Below are 21,234 nucleotides of genomic sequence, written 5' to 3' on the forward strand. Positions count from 1 at the left end.
TTTCTGTTGAAGTCAATGTTTTAAAACAAGGACACAAGTTACCCGATTCGATCTATGGATGGAGAGGTTAGCATGATCGAAAGCGTTGTTCGAGATTATTTCAACAACACGCTCCTTCCCGATAGTCATATGCCCAAAATTCTTTCCTTTGGAAAGTCGGACTCAACATTTTCATCCCTACACTAGTCGATACACATATTATTGATGAGGACGGGATAGATGACTTTCTCAAAGATGTAGAGGACTACCATAGTAATGTGGATATGACCAATCTAGATGAGGAATTCGATGAGTTTCTTCGAGTAGGTGATGATTCACCCTATCAAGATCTACCTTGCACAACATCCACCTCGATTCCCCTCCTTCCACCCTTTCAAAGGAATCTCGAGTTTGCACTCGATCCTTTTGTTTCTCCTGTGCTTCATAATTTTTTAAATCCTCCTAGAAAACAGATACTTCAGAAGGATAAACTATTTGACACCTTCATTTTTAGAATTGAGACAGTCTTTACACACACAATGAATGAAGTTTGCTAAAACCACATCCTTATTGTGTACAGGTCTTTCTTTCTACAACTTATCCATATCCACCATATTCTCCACAACCATTCACTTTTCCACACTTATTTACTAAAACACCCACTCATTCAAAAATTAAAAAGAAGGTGCATGATAGGTTACACAATAGGGTTATCCGACTTCGTTTTCATTCCACTAGGTCAGCGCCAGAGGGAAATCTTGGTGCTTGATTGTGTTTGGATATGTTTTCTGTGATATTTATTTATGGAATGATCCACAACTATTTCGGTTGTTGATATATGATCAACTGCATGTTCATACATATATTTTAGATAAAGTCTCGAGTATCTGATTATAAACGACTCAATTTCTGTGTTTGGTGCACTTCCTTTCACTTTAATATAGTGGTGAGTGCACCATTAAGGTAACCGGGCCCTCCCTATGGAGTGTGTGGCTGTAAGTACCGGATCCTAAGTCCACGGTTCACATAGTTCACGTTTTCCACTCTTGCATGTTTTTCTCGGATTTTTTAGTCATGTTTCTCTATGGTGTGAATTATGTCTTTATTGCTTATTGTGTTCTATTTTAATCAAAAATAAAAAAAAAAAATAAATAAATAAATAAATAAATAAATAAAAAATAAAAATAAACATAGTAATCTAGGAAGTCTCGGGAATCTGACTTTAAAAGACCCACTGCTAAAAACAAATTTTCTAAGCTTCGTTGTAAAAATTTGTTTGGGGGTGGGGTGTTAAATGTTCGTACTAAAAGGTTTTATGTCCCATTAGAGTTGCTTAGGCCGTTTAATTGTATTACGATTCGGATTGACATAATCTATTAATTTAGAGTTCATTCGTTCAAGATAACTTACGTCATGCACACACTTCGAGGCGTTTTCCACTATCTCGTATGTCACCTGAAGTCGGAATAGAGTGTTTTATGGATCATTGGATAGGAAATTCTCTCCTGATCATTTCCATATCTCATTCGCAAAAATCAGGACCGTAACGGCGGGAATTTTGATTTGAAGTTCGCGAAAAAAAAAAAAAAATCAAAAATTTCGATTTTGGGCTTGGGGCCCAACATACCAACCTCACGACACGACCATGGCCATTACTTACCTTTAGCAACAGTTCATCGTTTTTTTCCTCCATTCCGCCATTAACAAAGCTCCAAAACCTAAACAAAATAAAAATTAAAAAGAAAATAAAATAAACCCACGCCAAAATAAAAATTCAATTCAAATCTCTTCTAAAACCAAACCACCACAACCCCACCGATTTTAAATCACTAAAACCACCGAAAATTTATAAATTTTTTGGTGCCGCGCCACCACCTCCACCACCACCCACTGTTCTTTTCAACGGTCAATTAAAACCACCACCACCACATCATATTTAAACCCTCACTCCATTCCAAACACTAGATGGCTCAACAACGCCGAATTATACCGAGCAAGTTTTCATCGCCGACCACTTCGCCATTTTACGGTGACGAAATGGCTAGTAGAGACTGGAGTAGTTTGTGGTACTTTCGACCGAAGCCTTCTACCATGAAGACTTGGTCCGACGGTTCTACAACACCAAGGAGTTGAGGGAGTAGGATTTTTGTGTTGGTAAGGAAGAAGAGGAAGGAGTTGACTCATCGATTTGTTGGTTTGAGATTCTAGGCATTCCGCCTAGAATCCATCTGATGCCACTTTACAGAGCCCCGGTTTGACGGGTAGAGCCTTTGATGGGCGTGGATCTGTCATCAATGGGAGCTACATTACAAACTCCCATTGTGTTCGCCGGACATCCCTCGGGACCAACCCGGTGGCTCTGACTCGATGGGGTCGGAATGTCCTAGGGAAGGACAAGGTCGGTGACATCGGTCCGACTCGCCTCCACATCTTATGGGTACTCCAGGGTGAGAACGATTTCTGTATCTTGGAGTTTTGCTGAAAGCATGATTAGGGGTCGGAAAGTCTTTGGCACCTCTTCCCCGTGTTAATTACCAAGATCATGTTGAAGATGAAAGCAACTCCGTGCGCTAATAGGATTTACATTACCCTGCACCGTAACCCGCGTATCTATAGGGAGTGTGTCCAACAACGCTGGAAATTGCCCGAGGATAGGGAACAGGATGAGGATGATTCCGAGGAGGATGAGGAGGACGTGACTTGCTTTGATACGGATGCCTTCCAGAGGTGTTGGTCTGATGCAGAACGCATGGCTGTGCTTCATAGGGGCATGCGTTCACTAAACACTATCTGTGCAGACCTCCGAACTCGACAGGCGACTATTCATCACAACTTCGAGCTCCGCACCCAGAAAGAGGATGAGAGATGGGAATAGGCGAGGGCTGAGATGGAAGCCCAGCGCCAGTTTAGAGTGGATATGCTTTTGACGCTCCCACCTCATACGGACTCGCCTCGCTTCGAGGACACAGCTACGAGGCATGAGCGTCGTCGACGAAGGACGACGGCTGCTGGACCTTCGGGAGCCCAGGAGCCACCACTAGAGAGTGTGCCCTCCGCCACCAGTGGCGAGGTGTTTAGAGAGTCTGAGGTTTGATAGTGGTTGTTGTTTTATTTTTTTTGTTGTTTTATTGTAATGTAACTTTTATTTTCATTATTTTGAATTTTGTAGGAAAGGTACTCCGAATGAAAATTTTAATATAAGGGGTTATTTTCAGTATGTGTGGTTGTTTCATATTGATCCCACCTTCCCAACTTGTTTGGGGGTGGTTTTATCAATTCAAGCTTTATTTTTATATAACCCTAGTGTTAGAATTTATTATGAGTAAGGTGAAAATATGGCCGTTTAGGCATATCTATGAGTGAGAATCATTGTAGGATGAAATCTAGATTAAATAGGTACATTCAATCATAAAATCAACCTAAAAGATAATTGGGTTTGAATTAGAATCAAGAAAAATGAGTTGTTTCCGTTTTTTCTCGTTTGGAAATTTTAGGATTTTCGAAACTACCCAGTAAATAGTTTTGGCAACTTTCCCACCCATTTTAGCAACTTAAAACCTATATAAACTTGATACAATCTATCCTCACAACTCACACTACACCTAAACTCCATCACGCACCTTTCACACCCGCGATTCCCCGTTTCGATCTCCATTTTTTGCAAATCGGAGCGCTTCTAGAGGGCGCTTCCTCTACACTTCGACAGAAAATTTTACTCGAAGCGGCGCAAGGCGCTTCAAGGCAAGCGACTTCGCTAAAACACTGGAATTCCAAAATATAAAAAGCGCGACTTCGCCCTAGTTGAGCCTTCAGCGCCGACTTCCGTGGACCAGAAATTTTCCAGTTTTTCGCCAAGATAGTACCCGGTTGTTTTGCAAAGTGTTCCAGAGCATAGTTTTGAGATGACATCTCCTATAATAATACCGAACAGTCTTTCAAGATTTGTTCCAAAGCACTACTTACGGTGCTTGGTTTTCGCGAGGTGATCACATACGTTGGGTCGGGAACCTCTTATGGTAAAACCGGCTAAACTTTATTCTCCAAAGACTTGCATCTTATTTTTATAATAACTGCATTTTCTTTGAGAGACCGGATGGAGAACAAGTGTTCTCCATCAACATTGACGATGAACCAATGGAAATTACCGTGTTCTTGCTAGCATTTGTTCTTGGACTTGCTATGCCCGAGATACAAGACCCATGGTGCTATTTGGTCGATAATATGCATGTCTACACTTATGAGTCTTTGCACGAGGCTTATGGGGCAGGCATTTTTCCATTAAGGACCAAGGGGACTATAACGTTGCCTCTTGGTAGCCTTGTCCATGAACATAGGAACTGTTATGTTTTGGATTATGCTAAACATTTTAGGGGAATGGCGTTTTTCTTCTGTGAATGACGCCACTTGCAGCCGTTTTCCTTGCTTTAGGCACGGGACGCCGGTTCTATGACCTTCCCAGAACTTTGATGTCTAGTTTAGCACGAGCCCATACCATGAGGCATAAGTACCTTCTTATGCCTGTTCTAATTTCACGTATTATGCTATGTTTCTTTTCTGTTTTTTGTACACGTTTCACGGATTGGATTAGGGTAGACACGGTGCGACCCACCAATAGTCTTATTCGATCTTTCCGCGCAATGACTTGGCAAGGGTGGCGGATACAACCTCACCAGGTTGCACCCTACACCCCATCAGACCAAGTGGCACTTAATAGGTTAGCAACCATAGATGATAAATGGCGTGAAGCCTGGCAAATTATCATAGCATGGCAGGACGCGAAGGAGCCTCACTTCTTTATAGAAGTGGAGGATGACCTAAGATGATTTAATAACAGCGGAGTGGAGGTAAGTTTTAGTTTCATTTAGTGTTTGCTTATGTCCTAAGAAATTTAATTCTTAACCCCATAATGGGTGGAACTCTTATAGAGTTGCGTCGGTTTTATTTCCTATATTAGTACGTTCTAACCTTGTTTTGCAGATGTTTACGAATTTCACGCTTCAATGGTATTTTTCCTACCCTCTTTTATTTAAATGCTTTGAGGACAAAGCATGCTTCTTGTTTGGGGGGCATAGAAACACGTGTAATTAAGACATCCGCTAGGATATAAATATGTATAATATGCATTTGTTTTCTAGTTAAAATTTCAAAAATTCAAAAATATAAATAAATAAGTTATGCTATACACTTAGGAATATTGGTATTGTTTCTTTCTCCATGCTCTTAACAATCTAGAAGTCTCACGAGTCACAGATCGTAATAATTGTTAGAAACTTAGGTTAATATATAGGTAATAATCTTTATATCTATCTATAAATATATTACATGAGTATCTATGATTGTTAGTAGTAAGTTCGATGAAATCTAGGCTAGAGTACTTATTCTACAAATCCTGTGGAGAATATAGCCTAAAGTCTTATATGAGTGAAACAATTGAGAAATGACACAAGGGAGAAGTAAAACCGGATAGAGAATTCACACGCCCACTTGCTTGATCACTAAACCATATCCTAAGCGAGAATTTAGGCCCTCTTTGGATCGATATAGCCAGAAATTCAAACCTATGAATTATTTTTCCGCTAGTCAGCCCTAATTGAACCTTTCATTAGCCCTTCCATAAACCACAATTCCTTTACCCCTGTTACAAAACAAAACAAAATAAAAAAAATAAATCAACCTACCCAATTTAGAATAAGTCGAGAATAGAATGATGAAGAAAAAGAAAAAGAAAAACCTGTGTAAACAAAAATTAGTTAGTGCTTGAGGAAAATAAAGAAAATAAGTTTCCATCCAAAGAAAAGAAAAATAAAAATAGAAATAAAATAAAAACTCCAAAAATAGAATAAAAGGGAGTCAAAAGCCAAAGAAAAGAAAAAAAAATATGGCTAAGGATGGAAACAAAGTGTAGAGCAAAAAAATTAAATAACAAGGTTTTCTCTAGTTACATAATATGAAGACTCTATTATCTCAAACTTGTCCTTTTGAATATCCATTTCCTTCCTTCTTAAACCATCTCCTAATCCCGTAACACCTAATAAAGACCTCTAGCTCAATTAGGAATAGGTTAGTGTGATAGTAAGTGGGCGATGTGTTTGATCGACTCCGAACTTCCGCGTGTGTCATTGAGATTGTAAGGTAAAGTGTGCCCACTGCATTAATCGGAGTAGCTTAAACTTGAGTGGAAAAATCAGAGTGTTGTTTCTTGACTATGATTGTGAGAACCTACTTAAGGACGCTTATTCCGAAGTTCTCAAAAACAAACACGCTAAACATTTTATAGTACTACTCATTGTGTTATATGTTTATTGTAGATGATAGATTATTATGCATATATTAGCTTAGGTTTCTGACTTGGTTATTCTTATTCAATTGCTAGAGAGATGTATAGATATTTGAGCATGAATAAGGAAACAATAGTTTTATTTTCTTAGTCGTTGTAGTATAGATGAAGTTTGTGAGTACCTTTCACTGGAAAACTCTCACGAGGCTATAACTCGGCCCACTAGGGAATACCTAGTGGTTTAAGGCCTTGTTGCATATGGTCAATGCAATCGCGACTCAGCTTAAACGAGAGTAGTTAGAACTCCATTTTTGGTCACTTATTCTAATTTTCATCTTTGTTTTGAGGACAAGCAAAATGTTTGTTTGGGGTGGTTTGATAAGAGCCCAAAACTATAGTTTTAACCCCTTAATAATCATCTTGTTAGACCAATTATGTGAATAATAAGTAAGAGTTAATATTGATTACGTGTTTTTATGCATTTCGGGCTTCAAAGTCCATTATGTGTAGAAATGTGCCACTTTAGCGAGATAAAGGAGCAAAAGTCAGCAGAACTTCCGAATGCCATATCTTTGGACTCAGACCTCGGATTGAGGCCTACCTTATGTCAAAACGACCGGCTCGGAAATAGCTTTGCAATGGTCCAAGCCTTGACCCAATCAGAGGAGCAGAAGTGGACAAAAAGTCTGTGGAAGCCAACTATAGCTGAAGAGGCCTTTTTGGACTGAAAGAATTGGGTTTTGTGCCTGATTCTCTGGCCCAAAACATGGCTCCAAGCCCATGCACGATTTTTGGATCTGGATGTATAAAAACAAAAGCTTCCCTCATTGTTAATGGCAGTTAGGTTAGGTAGATAGTTAGACTTAGATTAGTTAGCCTCCATTAATTAGTTTTAGAACTTAGTTTAATTAGTTTCAATTCATTGTATTAGATTAAACCTTTGAATCTTGTTCTTCATTTGATTAGATCAATAAAGTAGTATTTTTTATCAATTTCGATTTTTGTCATTTCCATTTCTAGATCTAATTTCAATTCTTGTTCTTATTTCATTTTAGTCATTAATTTAGATTTCATTATTGTTTAAATAAGTAAATTTCAATGCTTTATATTATGTTTAGATTTAATTTAAATGGAAATGATTATGAATGATTCAAGGCTAAACCTCCATTAGAGGGGGTTGAGAAACCTTGATGAAAGCTTGATTCCAATTATCGGAGATTGTCGTAATTTCCTTTCCACTCTAGAAACGTTTAGTTCACCATGAGAATGGGTTTAATCGTTCACATGCTAATTATTAATTGGTAGAAATGCTATGTGTAATTAGGGATTAGGAAGAACCGATTGTTTCATGAGCAGTTCCATTCGATTACAACGACTTCGCCGCTAGTGGATTAAGTTGAGTTAAGGTGGAATCAATCCCCCTCTAACTCCTTATCATCGAATCAACGTAGCATTCCCTTAGTTGTCTGATAATTGACTAGTTGCATTTCGTGGGTATTGCATCGTAGTATAATTCCCTTCGTAAAGCTCTCATTGACTTACGACTGATTTCTTAGACTTAGAAGACAATCCATGCTAGGGAACTAGGAGTGGAACGAACTTCTTACTCCACTTAGTGCAATTCGCATCGAGAGTAGAAGCTTTGATAATTGAGACTATTAAGTCAAGTTTTAGTTTACTTACGGATTGAATTCATCGTTCATTTCGTAGACTATACTTTTTACAGTTATCACAAGACAACAAGGATATCAAAATAGAGGGTTCTCCAAGCCTCAGAGGCAGTTCACAGAGCTACCGTACCCATTATCAGTCATTCTCAAGGTTTTGATCCAGCAAGGCCTAGTTACACTATTGCAACCTAGGCCTCCTCCAAATCCGATTCCGTACTGGTATTATACTTTAAAACACTGTGATTTTCATCAATCTCCAGGACATCCTACAGAGAAGTGCGGTGCTCTTAAACATACGATCCAGGATTTGATTGATTCGGGAAAAATTGATGTTTCACATCTTGGTACTCCGAATCTGACAACAATTCCATTGCCATACCATAATGGGGGAGTTCACACATTAGAGCCGGTTAAGACTAAAGATCCCGCTTCTTTTATTACTCCTATCAAGCAAGAGTCTAGTGTTAGCACCACAAGGTCAGTCAATCTTCATGATGCAGTTAGAGAATGCATTGGGCAAATAAAACCTAGGGGCATCCAACTAAATGAGGTAGTGACGCCATTTCTACATACTCCATAGATTCAAAAGCTGTTTAGTTTGACTAGAGAGCATCTGGAATCTTTTATGATGCAGAGGCCCATTACGAAATGGGTAGACCCTTTGAATACATCTCAATCCGCGGCATCACAAGTTGGGTCAAAACCTCAAGGACCCATGATTCGCCAGAATCCAACTCAGCAACAGGAAATCCCAACTCCTATCACAATCCCCAAGGTCCAGTTTATGCCAGCTAAGAGTCACAATACTAAGGAGGTTTTAGAAAAGAAGTTGATTTAGCCCGAGAAAAGTGAAGATGACTCAACAATCTCACTACATTAGTTGAAGCAATTAGAACCTAGTTTTACAGAGGAATGTGTTGAGACTCACTGTTTGACAAGAGGAGGAAGGATATACAAGCCACCACACTTACAGAGGGATAAGGTTTTGGCCCAACAGCCTGACCCGCCCACGGCTACTGAACCAGAGAAGCAGGATGGTAATAAAGTAATCCAACAATTGCAGAAAACCAAGTCCAACATTTCCATATGGGGTTTACTCATGGCATCACCCCAACATAGGCAAGTAGTTCTTCAAGCTTTGAACCAAGCTCATGTTCCAGCTTCTATCTAGCCAAACGATTTGGCACGTACAGTCGCTTCCCTCAGGAAGACAAACTCCATAATATTTTTTGATGATGATCTGACTGCAGATGGAATAACCCACACAAAAGCGTTGACTATTATGGTGCATTGCAACAACCATAAGGTGCCATTTGTACTGATTGACAACGGATCCGGTTTGAATATTTGCCCGATCAATTCTGCGAAAGCCATTGGAATCATGTCGAAAGACTTCACTTTCAGTAAGGATACAGCAATTCATGGGTTTGATAATCATAGAAGAGAAGTCCTTGGCAAGTTCACAACTGACGTCCAAATAGGTCCAGTAACATTTAAAGTCACATTCTTGGCTATGGACATCGAGGATAATTACAATTTCATTTTGGGCAGACTGTGGCTACACCAGCCGGCGCAATTCCATCTACACTTCACATAAAGCTCAAGTTTTTATGGCAAAGGAAGATTATCTGCATCATTGGTGATTCGGATGATCTGGACTCTTCAGAGGAGCATAAGGTAATACCAATGATTGAAGGAAAGTGTAACTACACTAAGGAACCATTAGGGATTATGGAGTTTAGAGCACCCGACAAGGGGAAGCTCCCTACCCCATTTTTCAATGGGAATCCCAAGATGACTCAGTTGTTCCATGAGCAGAACTATTTTCCAGGACTTGGATTGGGAAAAAACAAAAATAGCATCTTAGAACCGCTGCAGATTCCTAGTCAAGATGATCGAAAAGGACTAGGCCATACTGAGGAGGTTGTGGAAGGAATGTCAGAATTGTTTGTCGATTCTAGTGCCACAGTGAATTGTCTCAGATTGGCTCTACCTGATCTAGGGGCAGAGATTGAGGCTATTATTGATCCCAACATATTTTGGGGCGAAGATGATGACCTAGATCCAGACTCAGAAATTACTGTTTCAGAGCCAAATATTAATTCTTATTCAGGACATCACCAACTTAGGTTGGATCATGAGGCTAGAAAGTTTAGTTGGATAAATGAGGTTAGATCGACATCCTCCTTGTTAGGTATAGACTACACTCCATCTTTTACTTTGGTCAGTTCCCCCGGGTTAGATACTGACCCAGGAGAAGAGATTGTCACACCTTATCATGTCCAGTTGGACCCTCAGACCATACTTGATTTGGATGATTTGTTGAATATGGAATCTATTGTTGACCCAGTTCCAATAGATGTTGAGAACATGCTACTTTCTGACTCCCAGATACAATATGAGATTTGGGAAAGGTTTTTAGAGACCTTAGATTCTGATGAGGATCCTTTCATTGAGGGAGACTATGATAATTGGGGAACGCAAGTCATTATTGATCCAATCCCCAGCCATCATATTACTCCAATTGAGCCACCAGATGAATCCGATAGGGCTCAAAAGCCGTGAAACTTTTTGTTCTAACTCCTTTTTGTATATAGTAATATTTCAAAAACCCAAAAAAAATTCAAATATTTCAAAAATCCAAAAAAATTCAAATATTTCGAAGACCCAAAAAAATTCATATATTTCAAAAATCCAAAAAAAAAAAAGTTTCCAAAATCCCACATATACGATTTACCCGCTTGCCTTAGTGCAAGATGATTGAATGACTTGTGTAGGTTATTATGATCCCCTCCCCCCGACGATAAAGAAGGAATGGACAATGAAGCTGCTGAGTCCATTCTTTCTCATGAGAAGTCTGAGGATTGACAGACACTAGTCATTGTGGAGACAAACACCATCAACCTTGGCACCACAGATGAACCACATTATGTGTAGATTGATATAACCTTGATCCCCTCTGAGCGTTGAAGCCTAATCAAATTACTGAAGGAATCCATAGAAGTGTTGATCATATCTATGACAATCTATTGTCTTAAGGTGGTACATGATTTTCATTGTTCGAAGATGAGAGAATCACTTACCGATAAGAAAAGAATGAGGAGGAAGAAAGTTCAGCGGTTATGTTTGAGAAGATTTTTCAAATGTCTAAGATTACCAACATCAACATCAGCATTCATCATTATGCATTTACCCTTGTGGAGAGGGCAAAATTCCACAATATCATTTGATCAACTACCCCACTAAAGAAGGGGAATATTCTGCATTCCATCAATCAACGGCTACTTAGTCAATCAACCAACCAACTACCCTACCATGGAGAGGGAAAATTCCATATTGCATCATTAGCCTCGATCGAAGACATGAGAGCTATCTATCAAAGAAATCAACTGACTCAAATCTGACTACATCAAAGAGTAGAATGCTGAGAGGAGTTCATCTACGATCAACATTCTTGAGAGCCGAGATATATGAAGGAGGGCATTGATTTTCCACTAGGACTTAGATACCAATGGAGACAGATTGTTGCAAGTAAAGATGAGAAAACGGATCCAGACTAGAGTGGAATCAATGAACCAGAAAGTTCAAACCCAACAGTGAATGTCCATTCACTATGAAGATTCTACATGGAAAATCCTACCAATGCCGACTAATTAAAGAGGTACTACTTTTTACCTAACTTTGTTTATTTTAAGACGAAGAGTATAATGGAAATCTTAGAGAGACGATGGAACAGGCCATCTTTGATCGTTTTATTTTTAGCCTCATAAGCCCACCTAATATCATATGTTCCCGATTGAAGCACATTTGAGCCTTAGCATATTCTTTTGTTTCCCACAATATAAGCCCATATCTTTTAGGAAGCCTAATAAATCTTTAGCCTACCCATAGAGTACCCATACCCACTTTTACAGAACTTGTCATAGTCAAAGGGCATCATTCCATCCATCTTTGATCATGAAACAATCACCCCCATGTTATTTATCTTAAGAAGATGTTGAAGAAAATCCTAGTGCAAAAAAAAAAAAAAAAAAACCGTCAGAACTCAAAATGCTTAGAGTTGCACAAAATAATCAACACCGGTCCAAAATGGAAAACCTAAAGAAAGGGCGGTTTTATTTGAGATTTGGGATCCGTGTCATCATCTCACTACCATCATTCCAATTACTCATCCCTTTATATGACAAGTTCTACTCCAAAAATATTTTTTGATCCTATCCCTTCTTTCTGAGACCATCACCTAAGCCTACATTATAGTCCTATGAAAGTCCGCTCTTGATCTCTAAGTCCACTATATCTCCTAGTTGAGAAGTACTCGGGAAAAAAAATGGAAGGCATTAGAGGATTCACTACTAGTGATTGCGATGTATGAGGAAGTTGTCTCCAGAAGATTGGTCCTATTCTTTATGCTCTATCTGTTTTGGAAGAAAGTTTTTGGTGTCGTTCAGTACTTTGTGAAGGTCAAGCAATCAAAGGGAAAAGAATATCATCTAATTCATAGGTGCCAAGTTTGATCGTACTTCTATCCTATGGTCGTCTTCATGCTCATCTTCTTGTAGGTAACTCATTCCCCCACCTTCACTTGTTATTCAATCATTTGTGTATTTCTTGTTCTGTGGATAAAAAATTATTTGTTTTCCATTGTTTTCAAAATGAATTTCAAAAAAAAATGATTTGTTTTCGAAAACTTGGTTTGCTTTGGATGGCTGCTGATATAGAATCTAGGTTAACATTACATAGAGGGTTTTGAAGCAATATATCCAAAATAAACCATGCCATTTCATTAATCAGGTTCATGCGTCCTTTTCTAACCACTCATGCATACTCCACTAACATAGTTGCATTATAGTTTTATGTATATCATGTATATTATACTAATCTGTCATGGAGAGAAATAATGTCCGCGCCTAATCTTTGCCAAGAAACTGTTTTCTTAAAGTTCAAGTGTCGTCCATGACTACAAATTCCAAAAGTGTAGTGAAAAGTGAAAGAATAGTTGCTGCCATTGGCAAATAAAGTAATTAAATGAGATTTGAATCAAATAGAGTTTGAGCTTACCACTGGCAGGCATCAGAATGGCGACACCATAGTCACTTCACTACTATCTCTTGCTTGGTGGTGCGACACTGCGACAGGTATGATTTCCTCCTCTCTCCACGTCAAGGGCGGATGCAGGATTCAACAATGGGGGGGGGGGCTACTAACACTAATTCTCACTACTATTTTTTTTTCTTTTTTTTTTGGAGTGAACAGTTACCACTGTACTTTTGGGTTTCGAGCAAAGTTAGGAGGGGCTACAGCCTGGGTCAGCCAACTCATAGATCCGCCCATGACTCCTCGTATATATCAAACTAACAAGGTTTTGCACATACGTAAGTTTTAATTAGTATAGATGAAGTGTTTGATCTTCCTTAAAAAAAGAAAAAAGAAAAAAAAAATAGTACTGACTTACCGTATGATTGACGTTTTATGGTTACCAAATTCTCTGTTGCTGGACGTCGGCAAAGGTACGTATCAAAAGCTATAGAAATGGGATGGAGGCATATATGGGTGGAATCAGACTCTTCTGCAGTAGTCCAAGCTTTCCAACAAGGTAATATGCACTGGAGAGTCAGGGCACGATGGCAGCTATTACAAGCGCAAGCAACATGGATTAATATCACCTCAATCTGGAGGGAAACTAATTTGGGAGCAAATTGCTGTGCTAGACATGGAGCAGGGCTAACTAAAGGGCAAAGTGTATGGTGGCAGACTCGACCTCCATTCATGAGACATCTTGAGAACCACAATACTACGTACTTTAGATTTACTCACTAAGCACTGTTGTATTGAGAAGGATGGTTGTTTTATCCTTCTTAGTCCAGTCATGTCAGAATGTTCTTATTTTTTCTTCTTGTAACCTTTATTCTTTTAAGTTAATCAATTACCTTTTAGCAAAAAAAAAGGCAAAGGTACGTATATTTCCTCCCCTGTTTATATAGGCTTAGTTTGGATGGCTTAATTATAAAGTGCACATGAATGTGTGATGAGCGGTGGATTTTGTTTACAAAAAGTGAGACTGTTCGATTTGGTTTACTAAACAGAAACAGTTGATTTTGGAAAAAGACAAAATAGTTTGAATTGCCAAAGATTCCTTCCAATTAAATAGAAGATCTGTTTTTCTAAAAATTGCTTTGGTGCATGCACACCAAAAGTATAGGTCGGTACACCTCACCTAGTTGGGTTCGTCGGTTCAAGCAATTTGCTCTAATTGGACCCGGCTTTGAGTGTCCACTCCGGTTGTGACCCGTTTGATCCGGTTTTGACCAGGTTGGCCTGGTTTACCCAGTCTGACCCGGTTTTGACTAGGTTGACTCGATTTTGACCTGTTTAACTGTTAACCAAGTTTGACCCAAAAAAATCAAAAAAAATAAAAAAAACTTTCCAAAAAATAAAATAATAATGATGAATACTAATATCATGTGGTTCTTATCCCTCCAGTATGAGAAAATATTCATCAAGTTTTTGTTTTCTACCGCACTATTGGCAACCTTTTGATCATTAATATCATTTCGGTAATCAAATTGTGCAACATAAAAATTGTTCGCGAGAACAATGTCAGTTTTACTGAAAGCCTCACAGATGGATCAGCCTGAACTCATAGTTACAGTCTTTTCTAATTTGAGTACGTGAATGTAATTGATTGATTGATTGATTGAACTTGAATATCATCATCCCCAGCATCCATCTTTCATCCCTAGCACATCTCTTATCTTCCCCAGTAGTGTTTGTCTGTGTCTTCGTCCATCTTCTTTAGAATCTCCTATCCCCCGTGGATCTTCTTACTCTCCCCGGTGAGTTTTTTCCTTTCGTCAGTGTTTGGTCATCGCCATTATATGAGAATCTTTAATCTAAGTCAAAATCATGAATGAATTAATCTATCCACTTGATTTCACTAGTTTTCCAAAATGAATTTGAAAATATCAGATTTCAAAAAAATTGTCCCTTGATTTCAAAAAGTTATTCATCCTTATCCATCACCATTTTTTGCCTAAGCGCCACTATCCTAGTACACACGGATGTAATGTAAGGCGTAAAATACACGCATTAGAAGGTGTGAATGGTTGAGTAGTGAAAAAATGTAAGGCATAAAATATGCATTTGTAAGGTATGATACCATCCTCTCTTGAGTGACAACCATTTTCAACTATGTTTTCACAAACAACTTGAAAAAATTGAGGATTTCAAATATCCAGGGAAAGGCCCTCTTTCAAAAATATTTTTCAAATGAATTTTCAAAAAATTGCATGAGATCTTTTGGCTAGAGCTTGGCAAAAATGGTGTGTCTCCATGGCTTTGGCATTCCATTGGAAGCAACCTCCGCCAAAGAGGGGCAACTGTAGACACCCCATTTTTGCACCCCAAGCATAATTCATTCACAATTTTGTCTTGAATTAAATTTGATCATATAAGGTGATTTGCTTTCTAGAGTCTTCATTTATACATCAAACTTCTTTTTTTTTCATCTTCTACTAGAGTCTTTAGACTCTCCTCATCATGTTCTAGCAATGGCTAAAGTTTCGTTCCTTTCTGGATTTTGAGCTAAAAATTACCAAAATGCCCCTGTAACCCTTTGGAGCCCAAATCTCGTTTTTTCTACTCTTTATTTATATGAGATTATTTTATATTTGAATTCCCCTTGAAAAATCCTTCAAAATGAGTACAAGCTTGCCTAGGTTCCTTTTGGATTTTTGAAACCCTAATCTTACCTTATCCCGTTATAGCCCATTGTGTGCGCTGTTCAGTGCAATATATTTTGGAGTAAGATTTAGACCCAGTGGTATTTTTAAGAGTTCATGGACCTTACTAATGGATTAATTAAAAAAATTTATGAAGAAGAGCTTGCCTAATTTTGACCCGGTCAAAGCGAATTTGAAGTGTTAAGAAAATGGTCAAAATGGGCCTTTTTGGTTAGATTTGAACTCGTGCTCGTGGGCTGTGGATCCAGCTCGAGTTGGACCTTTTCATTAGGTTTTCTAGCTCATTTTCAAGCCTCCAAAAGTCTAGAAAATTTTCCTTAATTGTTTGATTTGATTTTATCCCTAAAATCAAGAATATTCTAGAGAATATGTCATTATGGAGCCAAGTTTGGAAACTCTGGATTGTGGCCTCATTTAGGACGTCTAGGGTTTGTTTTTTTGACCTAATACATCTAAAAGATCCAAAAACCAAGGGCCAAGATCGCACCCCTTATCCCACCTCTTGAATCAAGGGCCGATTTAATTAGGAGGTGCAACCAAAAAGATATCAAGCCATTGGATTTTTCTTCATCAACACTCAGTCATTAGATCAAACTCATTACTGTAAGAACCAAAAATCTCTTGTTAGAATAAAGTACTAGTGGCTCTCTAATACAACACCAAAGATCCTCTCTCTCTCTCTCTCTCTCTCTCTCTCTCTCTCTCTCTCTCTCTCTCTCTCTCTCTCTCTCTCTCTCTCTCTCTCTCTCTCTCTCTCTCTGGGAGCTCTCTCCTCTCTCTCTCTCTTTCTCTCTCTTTTCTAGGCGGCCCCTTTCCTCTCTCTTCTTCTCTTCTTTTTATACCTCTCCACCCTCTATCTGGGCCATCTAGCTATCCCTTCATCTGACGGCCTCCTGTCAGTCGTACCTCGGCCACATCTGCCCTAGGGTTCTGCGGCCCGATTCCACTGCTCCCCAGCCTACCCGGTTATATTGACATACCCCCATTTGCGTGACATACCACCATTCTTAGTCTTGTTATAACGGCCTCGTACTCTGCTTCATTGCTGGATGCCGTGAAACCCAGTTTCATGGTAAACTCTATCATGTTATTATCTGGAGTAACCAACACCACCCCTATGCCGCTGCATGCGTCTGTAGCTGACCCATCCGCAAACACTCTCCCCCTATTCCGCTTATCCCAAGGATCTAGTTGATCGAGTACACCCTCCTTGTCTGATTCCATGACCATCTCCTCTCCCCATGTCGGGTCCTCTGCTGGGAATTCTACCAAGAACTCCGCGACGGCCTGAGCTTTCTCCGCTGTTCTTATCTGATACTGTATCTCGTAGGAGCTAAGCATCACTACCCATTTCAACATTTGGCCCAACTTCTCAGCCCTTAACGCTTGTTTAAGCGGCAGGTTGGTCACCACCACTATCGAGTGTGACTCAAAGTACGGTTTCAACTTCATGGTGGAGAAGATCAAGGCCAGGGCATATTTCTCTATTCTGCTATACCGCGTCTCGGCGTCTAACAGTGTCTTGCTTTGGAAATACACCGGCCTCTCCACTCTGTCCTCTAGCCTGACAAGAATGGAACTAATCGCGTACTCGGTGGCCCCTAGATATAGGTACAATTTCTCCCCCTGCTCCGGCCACGACAACAATGGAGCTTTGCCCAAATACCTCTTCAGCTCTTGAAATGCCTCCTCACATTCCGGCGTCCACACGAAGTCCGGAGTACTTCTCAACAACCGATACAACGGTCTACACTTATCCGATAACTTAGAAATGAATCTATTCAATGCCGCGACTCTTCCAGCGAGACGTTACACCTCTGTGACGTTCTGTGGCGACGGCATCTCTACCAATGCTCTTATCTATTCTGGATTAGCTTCTATTCCTCTATGAGTTACGATGTAGCCCAAGAACTTCCCAGTGGTCACCCCAAACATGCATTTCTCGGGATTCAGCTTTAGATTATGTTTCCGCAAGATCCCGAATGTTTCCCTCAATCCATATAAATGTTCTCTCTCAGACGTGCTCTTTTCCACCATATCGTCTATGTATATTTCCATCCCCCTCCTTATCTTGCTCTCAAACATTTTCTCCCCCAACTGCTGAAACGTGGCTCCGGCATTTTTCAGCCCAAAAGGCATCCTCGTGTAACAATATGTGCCGCCTTTTACTAGAAATGTTGTTTTCTCCTGATATGGCCCGTACATTGCGACCTGATTGTACCCCATCGGCGCATCCATGAACGAAAATATTTTGAATCTTGATGTCCTATCCACCAACTCATCCACCCGCGGCATGGGTTAACTGTCTTTCAGGCACTCGACATTCACATCTGTGAAATCCATGCACATTCATACCTTGCCATTCTTTTTTGGTACCGCCACCACATTGGATAACCAATCCGTGAACTCTACTTCTTGTATTATTCCTGCTCCTTTCAACTGCGCAACTTCCTCGCGAATGCCCGCTGCATACTTCGGTCTAATACTCCTCATCTTTTGCCTTACTGGCTTTGCCTCCTTTCTCATGTGTAACCAATGACAGGCAAACTCCGGGTCCAACCCCGTAACCTCCTCAATGGTCCATGCAAACACGTCCTAGTTTTCTGACAAGAACTGAATCAAATCTCTTTTCCACTCACCCATCAAGCGAGACCCTATCGCGGTAAACCTCTCCTCCTCCCCTCCAATATTCACCACTTCAATCTCGTCCAGCATCTTCGAACCTGTTGCCGCGTCCCCCTTCTCCTCCACCGCGGCGCACTATAATTGTTATGCCTGCCTCTTCCTCGGATTTGATTTTTCCTCATCCGACCCTCGGATCAACCACTTAACTGTACCCATATGACTGTTCTTGGTGGTCACTTGGTCTCCCCAAACTTCATACATACCAGAGGGAGCGGGAAACCGTATCACTTGATAGTAAGTTGACGGGACGGCCTTCATCTCATGAATCCACCACCTCCCTAGAATTGCATTGTACTGGGAAGACGAGTCCACCACCATGAACCGCGCAAACACAATCACGGGACCTGTGGTTACTGGTAGTAAGAGCTCTCCCATTGGCTCAGTCATGCTCCCATTGAATCCATATAAGTTAGTCCGCGGTGGCCTCAACTGTCTATGATCAATCCCCATTTCTTCCAGCACCCCTTTAAACAACAAGTCCACACTGTCGCACTGTCGCAATCCACCAATACCCTTTTCACCATATAATTGCCCATTGCCACCGTGATGACCAATGCGTCTTCATGGGGAGAATCCACCGCGCTGCTAAAAACTATCCTATCCCTGTCCTCCGCTTTCCCCACTCTTGCTCGTGATCTTTCAGTACCTTCATTAACCTGCTGGATGCTCGCAGTTCTTCGTACTCTATCTCTATGAGCATTATGGCTTAATACTTCTCCACTGAAGATCACGTTAATGGTTCCTAAGATATGATCTTGTCGCGGTATAACCTCCTCATTCTGTCCTCCCCTTATAAACTCCCTCATCCTTCCTTTTTCCACCAAATGCTGAACCATCCACTTTAGTACGCAGCAGTCGTCGATCTCATGATTGTGTATCTGATGATAAGCGTAGAAAGGTTTACCAGGTATTTCTCCGGGTGTGTTCTGCGGCCCTTCATATCCCTGCATGTTCTTTATCAGCGGTAGTATTTCGCTCAAGGATCTATTCAGTGGTGTAACTTCTACCTCGCGGTATGGCTTTCTCTCTCTATTCTCCCTTCTAATCCCATCTCGACTTCTTTCGGCCCATGTTGTGTATCCGTGATATCCACCCCTTTCCTTCTCGGTCGCATCCACCTTCCTTGTTTCCCTGTCTTTCTTGGAGGATCGCACCGCCTTCCCAGATCTCTTGGACTCCTTCTGCATACTATCCTCATATCGGATATACTTCTCTACCCGCGGATACAGATCATGCAATGTTACAATCTCATTCTTCGCCACCATTCTTTGCCACTGACTGGTGTACTCATGTCCTTGGCCACAACCCCCTTTCAAATGCATTCATCGCGGTCCTTTCATCCAGTTTTTGACCTTCAATGTCTCCGCTTTGAACCGACACAGGTATTCCCTTACTGACTCTGTGGATCTTTGTCGAACATTGAATAATGCCGCGATATCCACCACCCACTTTTTTTTATGAAAGAAGTGATCTATAAACGTCTGTTCCAATTCTTGAAAGCTTCTTATACTCCCGGCTGGAAGTCGATAATACCAATCGACGCCCCCCTTTCAGGCTAGCGGGGAACATCATACATCGCAATCCGTTATATCTAGATTCCTGCCAGAGTGGCATTTGCTGCTGGAAATGGAGGATGTGGTCCACGGATCGCCTTTTCCATCGTACCTTTCAAATCTAGGTTGGTTGAAACACTTTGGGACTTCCGAAGCCCAAATGCCATCCGCCAATGGTTTGCGACTCAACCCAGCCATCACCTGACTAGTTGCTCCCCCGCGACTCTTTGTCTGTCATCGGTTAGCTTCCCTATCGCTGTTTATCATTTCTTGCTCCTGCTCCACCATCAACCCTGTTACTGGATTTTCCACAATATTCGGCTCATTATTCTCTTCCTCTTCCGCATCCTCGCTCGCCTCTTTATCCATCTCTTCTTCTTCCCTTTCCATTTCCCTTCTTAATTCATCATTCTCCTCTCTTAGCCTCCCTATCTCTTCTCTCATGAGCCGCGTCTCTTCTGATAGGGTTATACTAAAAGCATTACTTTTGTATTAACTCTAATTCTTTATATTTTGAATGAGATTCATATGGGCAAATGTTATGCATATTATATATGTTATTAGTTATATGCATGTGTCTAATACTTTATGTTGTAGATGATATGGTGTGAACATACAAGAGATCATATCATCAGTACCTTATAAAGTATAAGTAATCGTTCACAACCTAGATGGATTTGGACAAACCATTAGTACGGTTGTATTATAATCTGGTATTAGTCTATCTTGACTATAGGATTGCACTAGTACACTTTGTGTGTATTGAACAGGACCAAGTGAGGTTGTTTTTCTTTATACTAACTATATAAGAGAACAAACGCCTCTGTCATTATGGATGTTTGTCCTCTTAATCTGGATATAATAACGAGCACTTACATGTATTGTACATTGCTTTAAATCATCAATGAGTGAGATTCATTTGTGAATCAACAAACTCGATGGATTGGGTAATGACATTGTATGTAAGGTGTGCTGTTGATTATAGAAGGAATCCGTAACCCGCAGGAAGTCGGGTTGATGATGTCCCCTTGAGGAGCTCAAAAAGATTGGCACGTAAACCCTGCAGGTGGATTTATTCTGACATGACAATGAGGTTGAGTGGTACTACTCAAGGACATAAGAAGTTTATTAATGTAGTTGTCAGTTACTTGACTTAATCAACGAACATTTGATATCTTAAACACGGGGAGATCCACAAGCATATAATATGGAGCCCATAAATGCTGACACGTAATTTGGGATTAGGGCGGTAGTGCAACAATGGCCTTTAGTGGAATAAGCCATTTGTTGACGGACTTGGGCCGTGTGTTCTGGGCGAACATGGGAAGCCC

The 21,234-nt window shown here is 40.3% G+C and overlaps 2 protein-coding genes across 2 annotated transcripts; both read right to left on the reverse strand.

The window, feature by feature from the left end:
• Positions 1–16,631: 16,631 nt before the first annotated feature.
• On the reverse strand, positions 16,632–18,191 carry LOC147476190 (uncharacterized). Its single transcript, XM_086585651.1, has 2 exons — positions 18,021–18,191; positions 16,632–17,291 (listed from the first exon to the last, which is right to left on the reverse strand). The coding sequence occupies exons 1-2, from the start codon at positions 18,189–18,191 to the stop codon at positions 16,632–16,634; spliced, it is 831 nt and encodes a 276-aa protein (XP_086441777.1).
• Positions 18,192–18,775: 584 nt separating this feature from the next.
• LOC147476191 (uncharacterized) lies at positions 18,776–19,672 on the reverse strand. Its single transcript, XM_086585652.1, has one exon. It carries the CDS (start codon positions 19,670–19,672, stop codon positions 18,776–18,778), a length of 897 nt encoding a protein of 298 aa, XP_086441778.1.
• Positions 19,673–21,234: the final 1,562 nt, after the last annotated feature.

This window comes from Coptis chinensis, chromosome 9 (assembly GCF_015680905.1).
Source record: "Coptis chinensis isolate HL-2020 chromosome 9, ASM1568090v1, whole genome shotgun sequence".
Taxonomy (NCBI): Eukaryota; Viridiplantae; Streptophyta; class Magnoliopsida; order Ranunculales; family Ranunculaceae; genus Coptis; species Coptis chinensis.

Excerpts from the sequence above, each read along its gene's own strand:
- LOC147476190 (XM_086585651.1), bottom strand. The coding sequence starts at position 18,191 with ATGAGAAAGGAGGCAAAGCCAGTAAGGCAAAAGATGAGGAGTATTAGA. Across the intron at positions 17,292-18,020 it reads TACCAAAAAAGAATGGCAAG|GGGGAGAAATTGTACCTATA; the intron begins GTATGAATGTGC and ends TGGCCGGAGCAG.
- LOC147476191 (XM_086585652.1), bottom strand. The coding sequence starts at position 19,672 with ATGCATTTGAAAGGGGGTTGTGGCCAAGGACATGAGTACACCAGTCAG.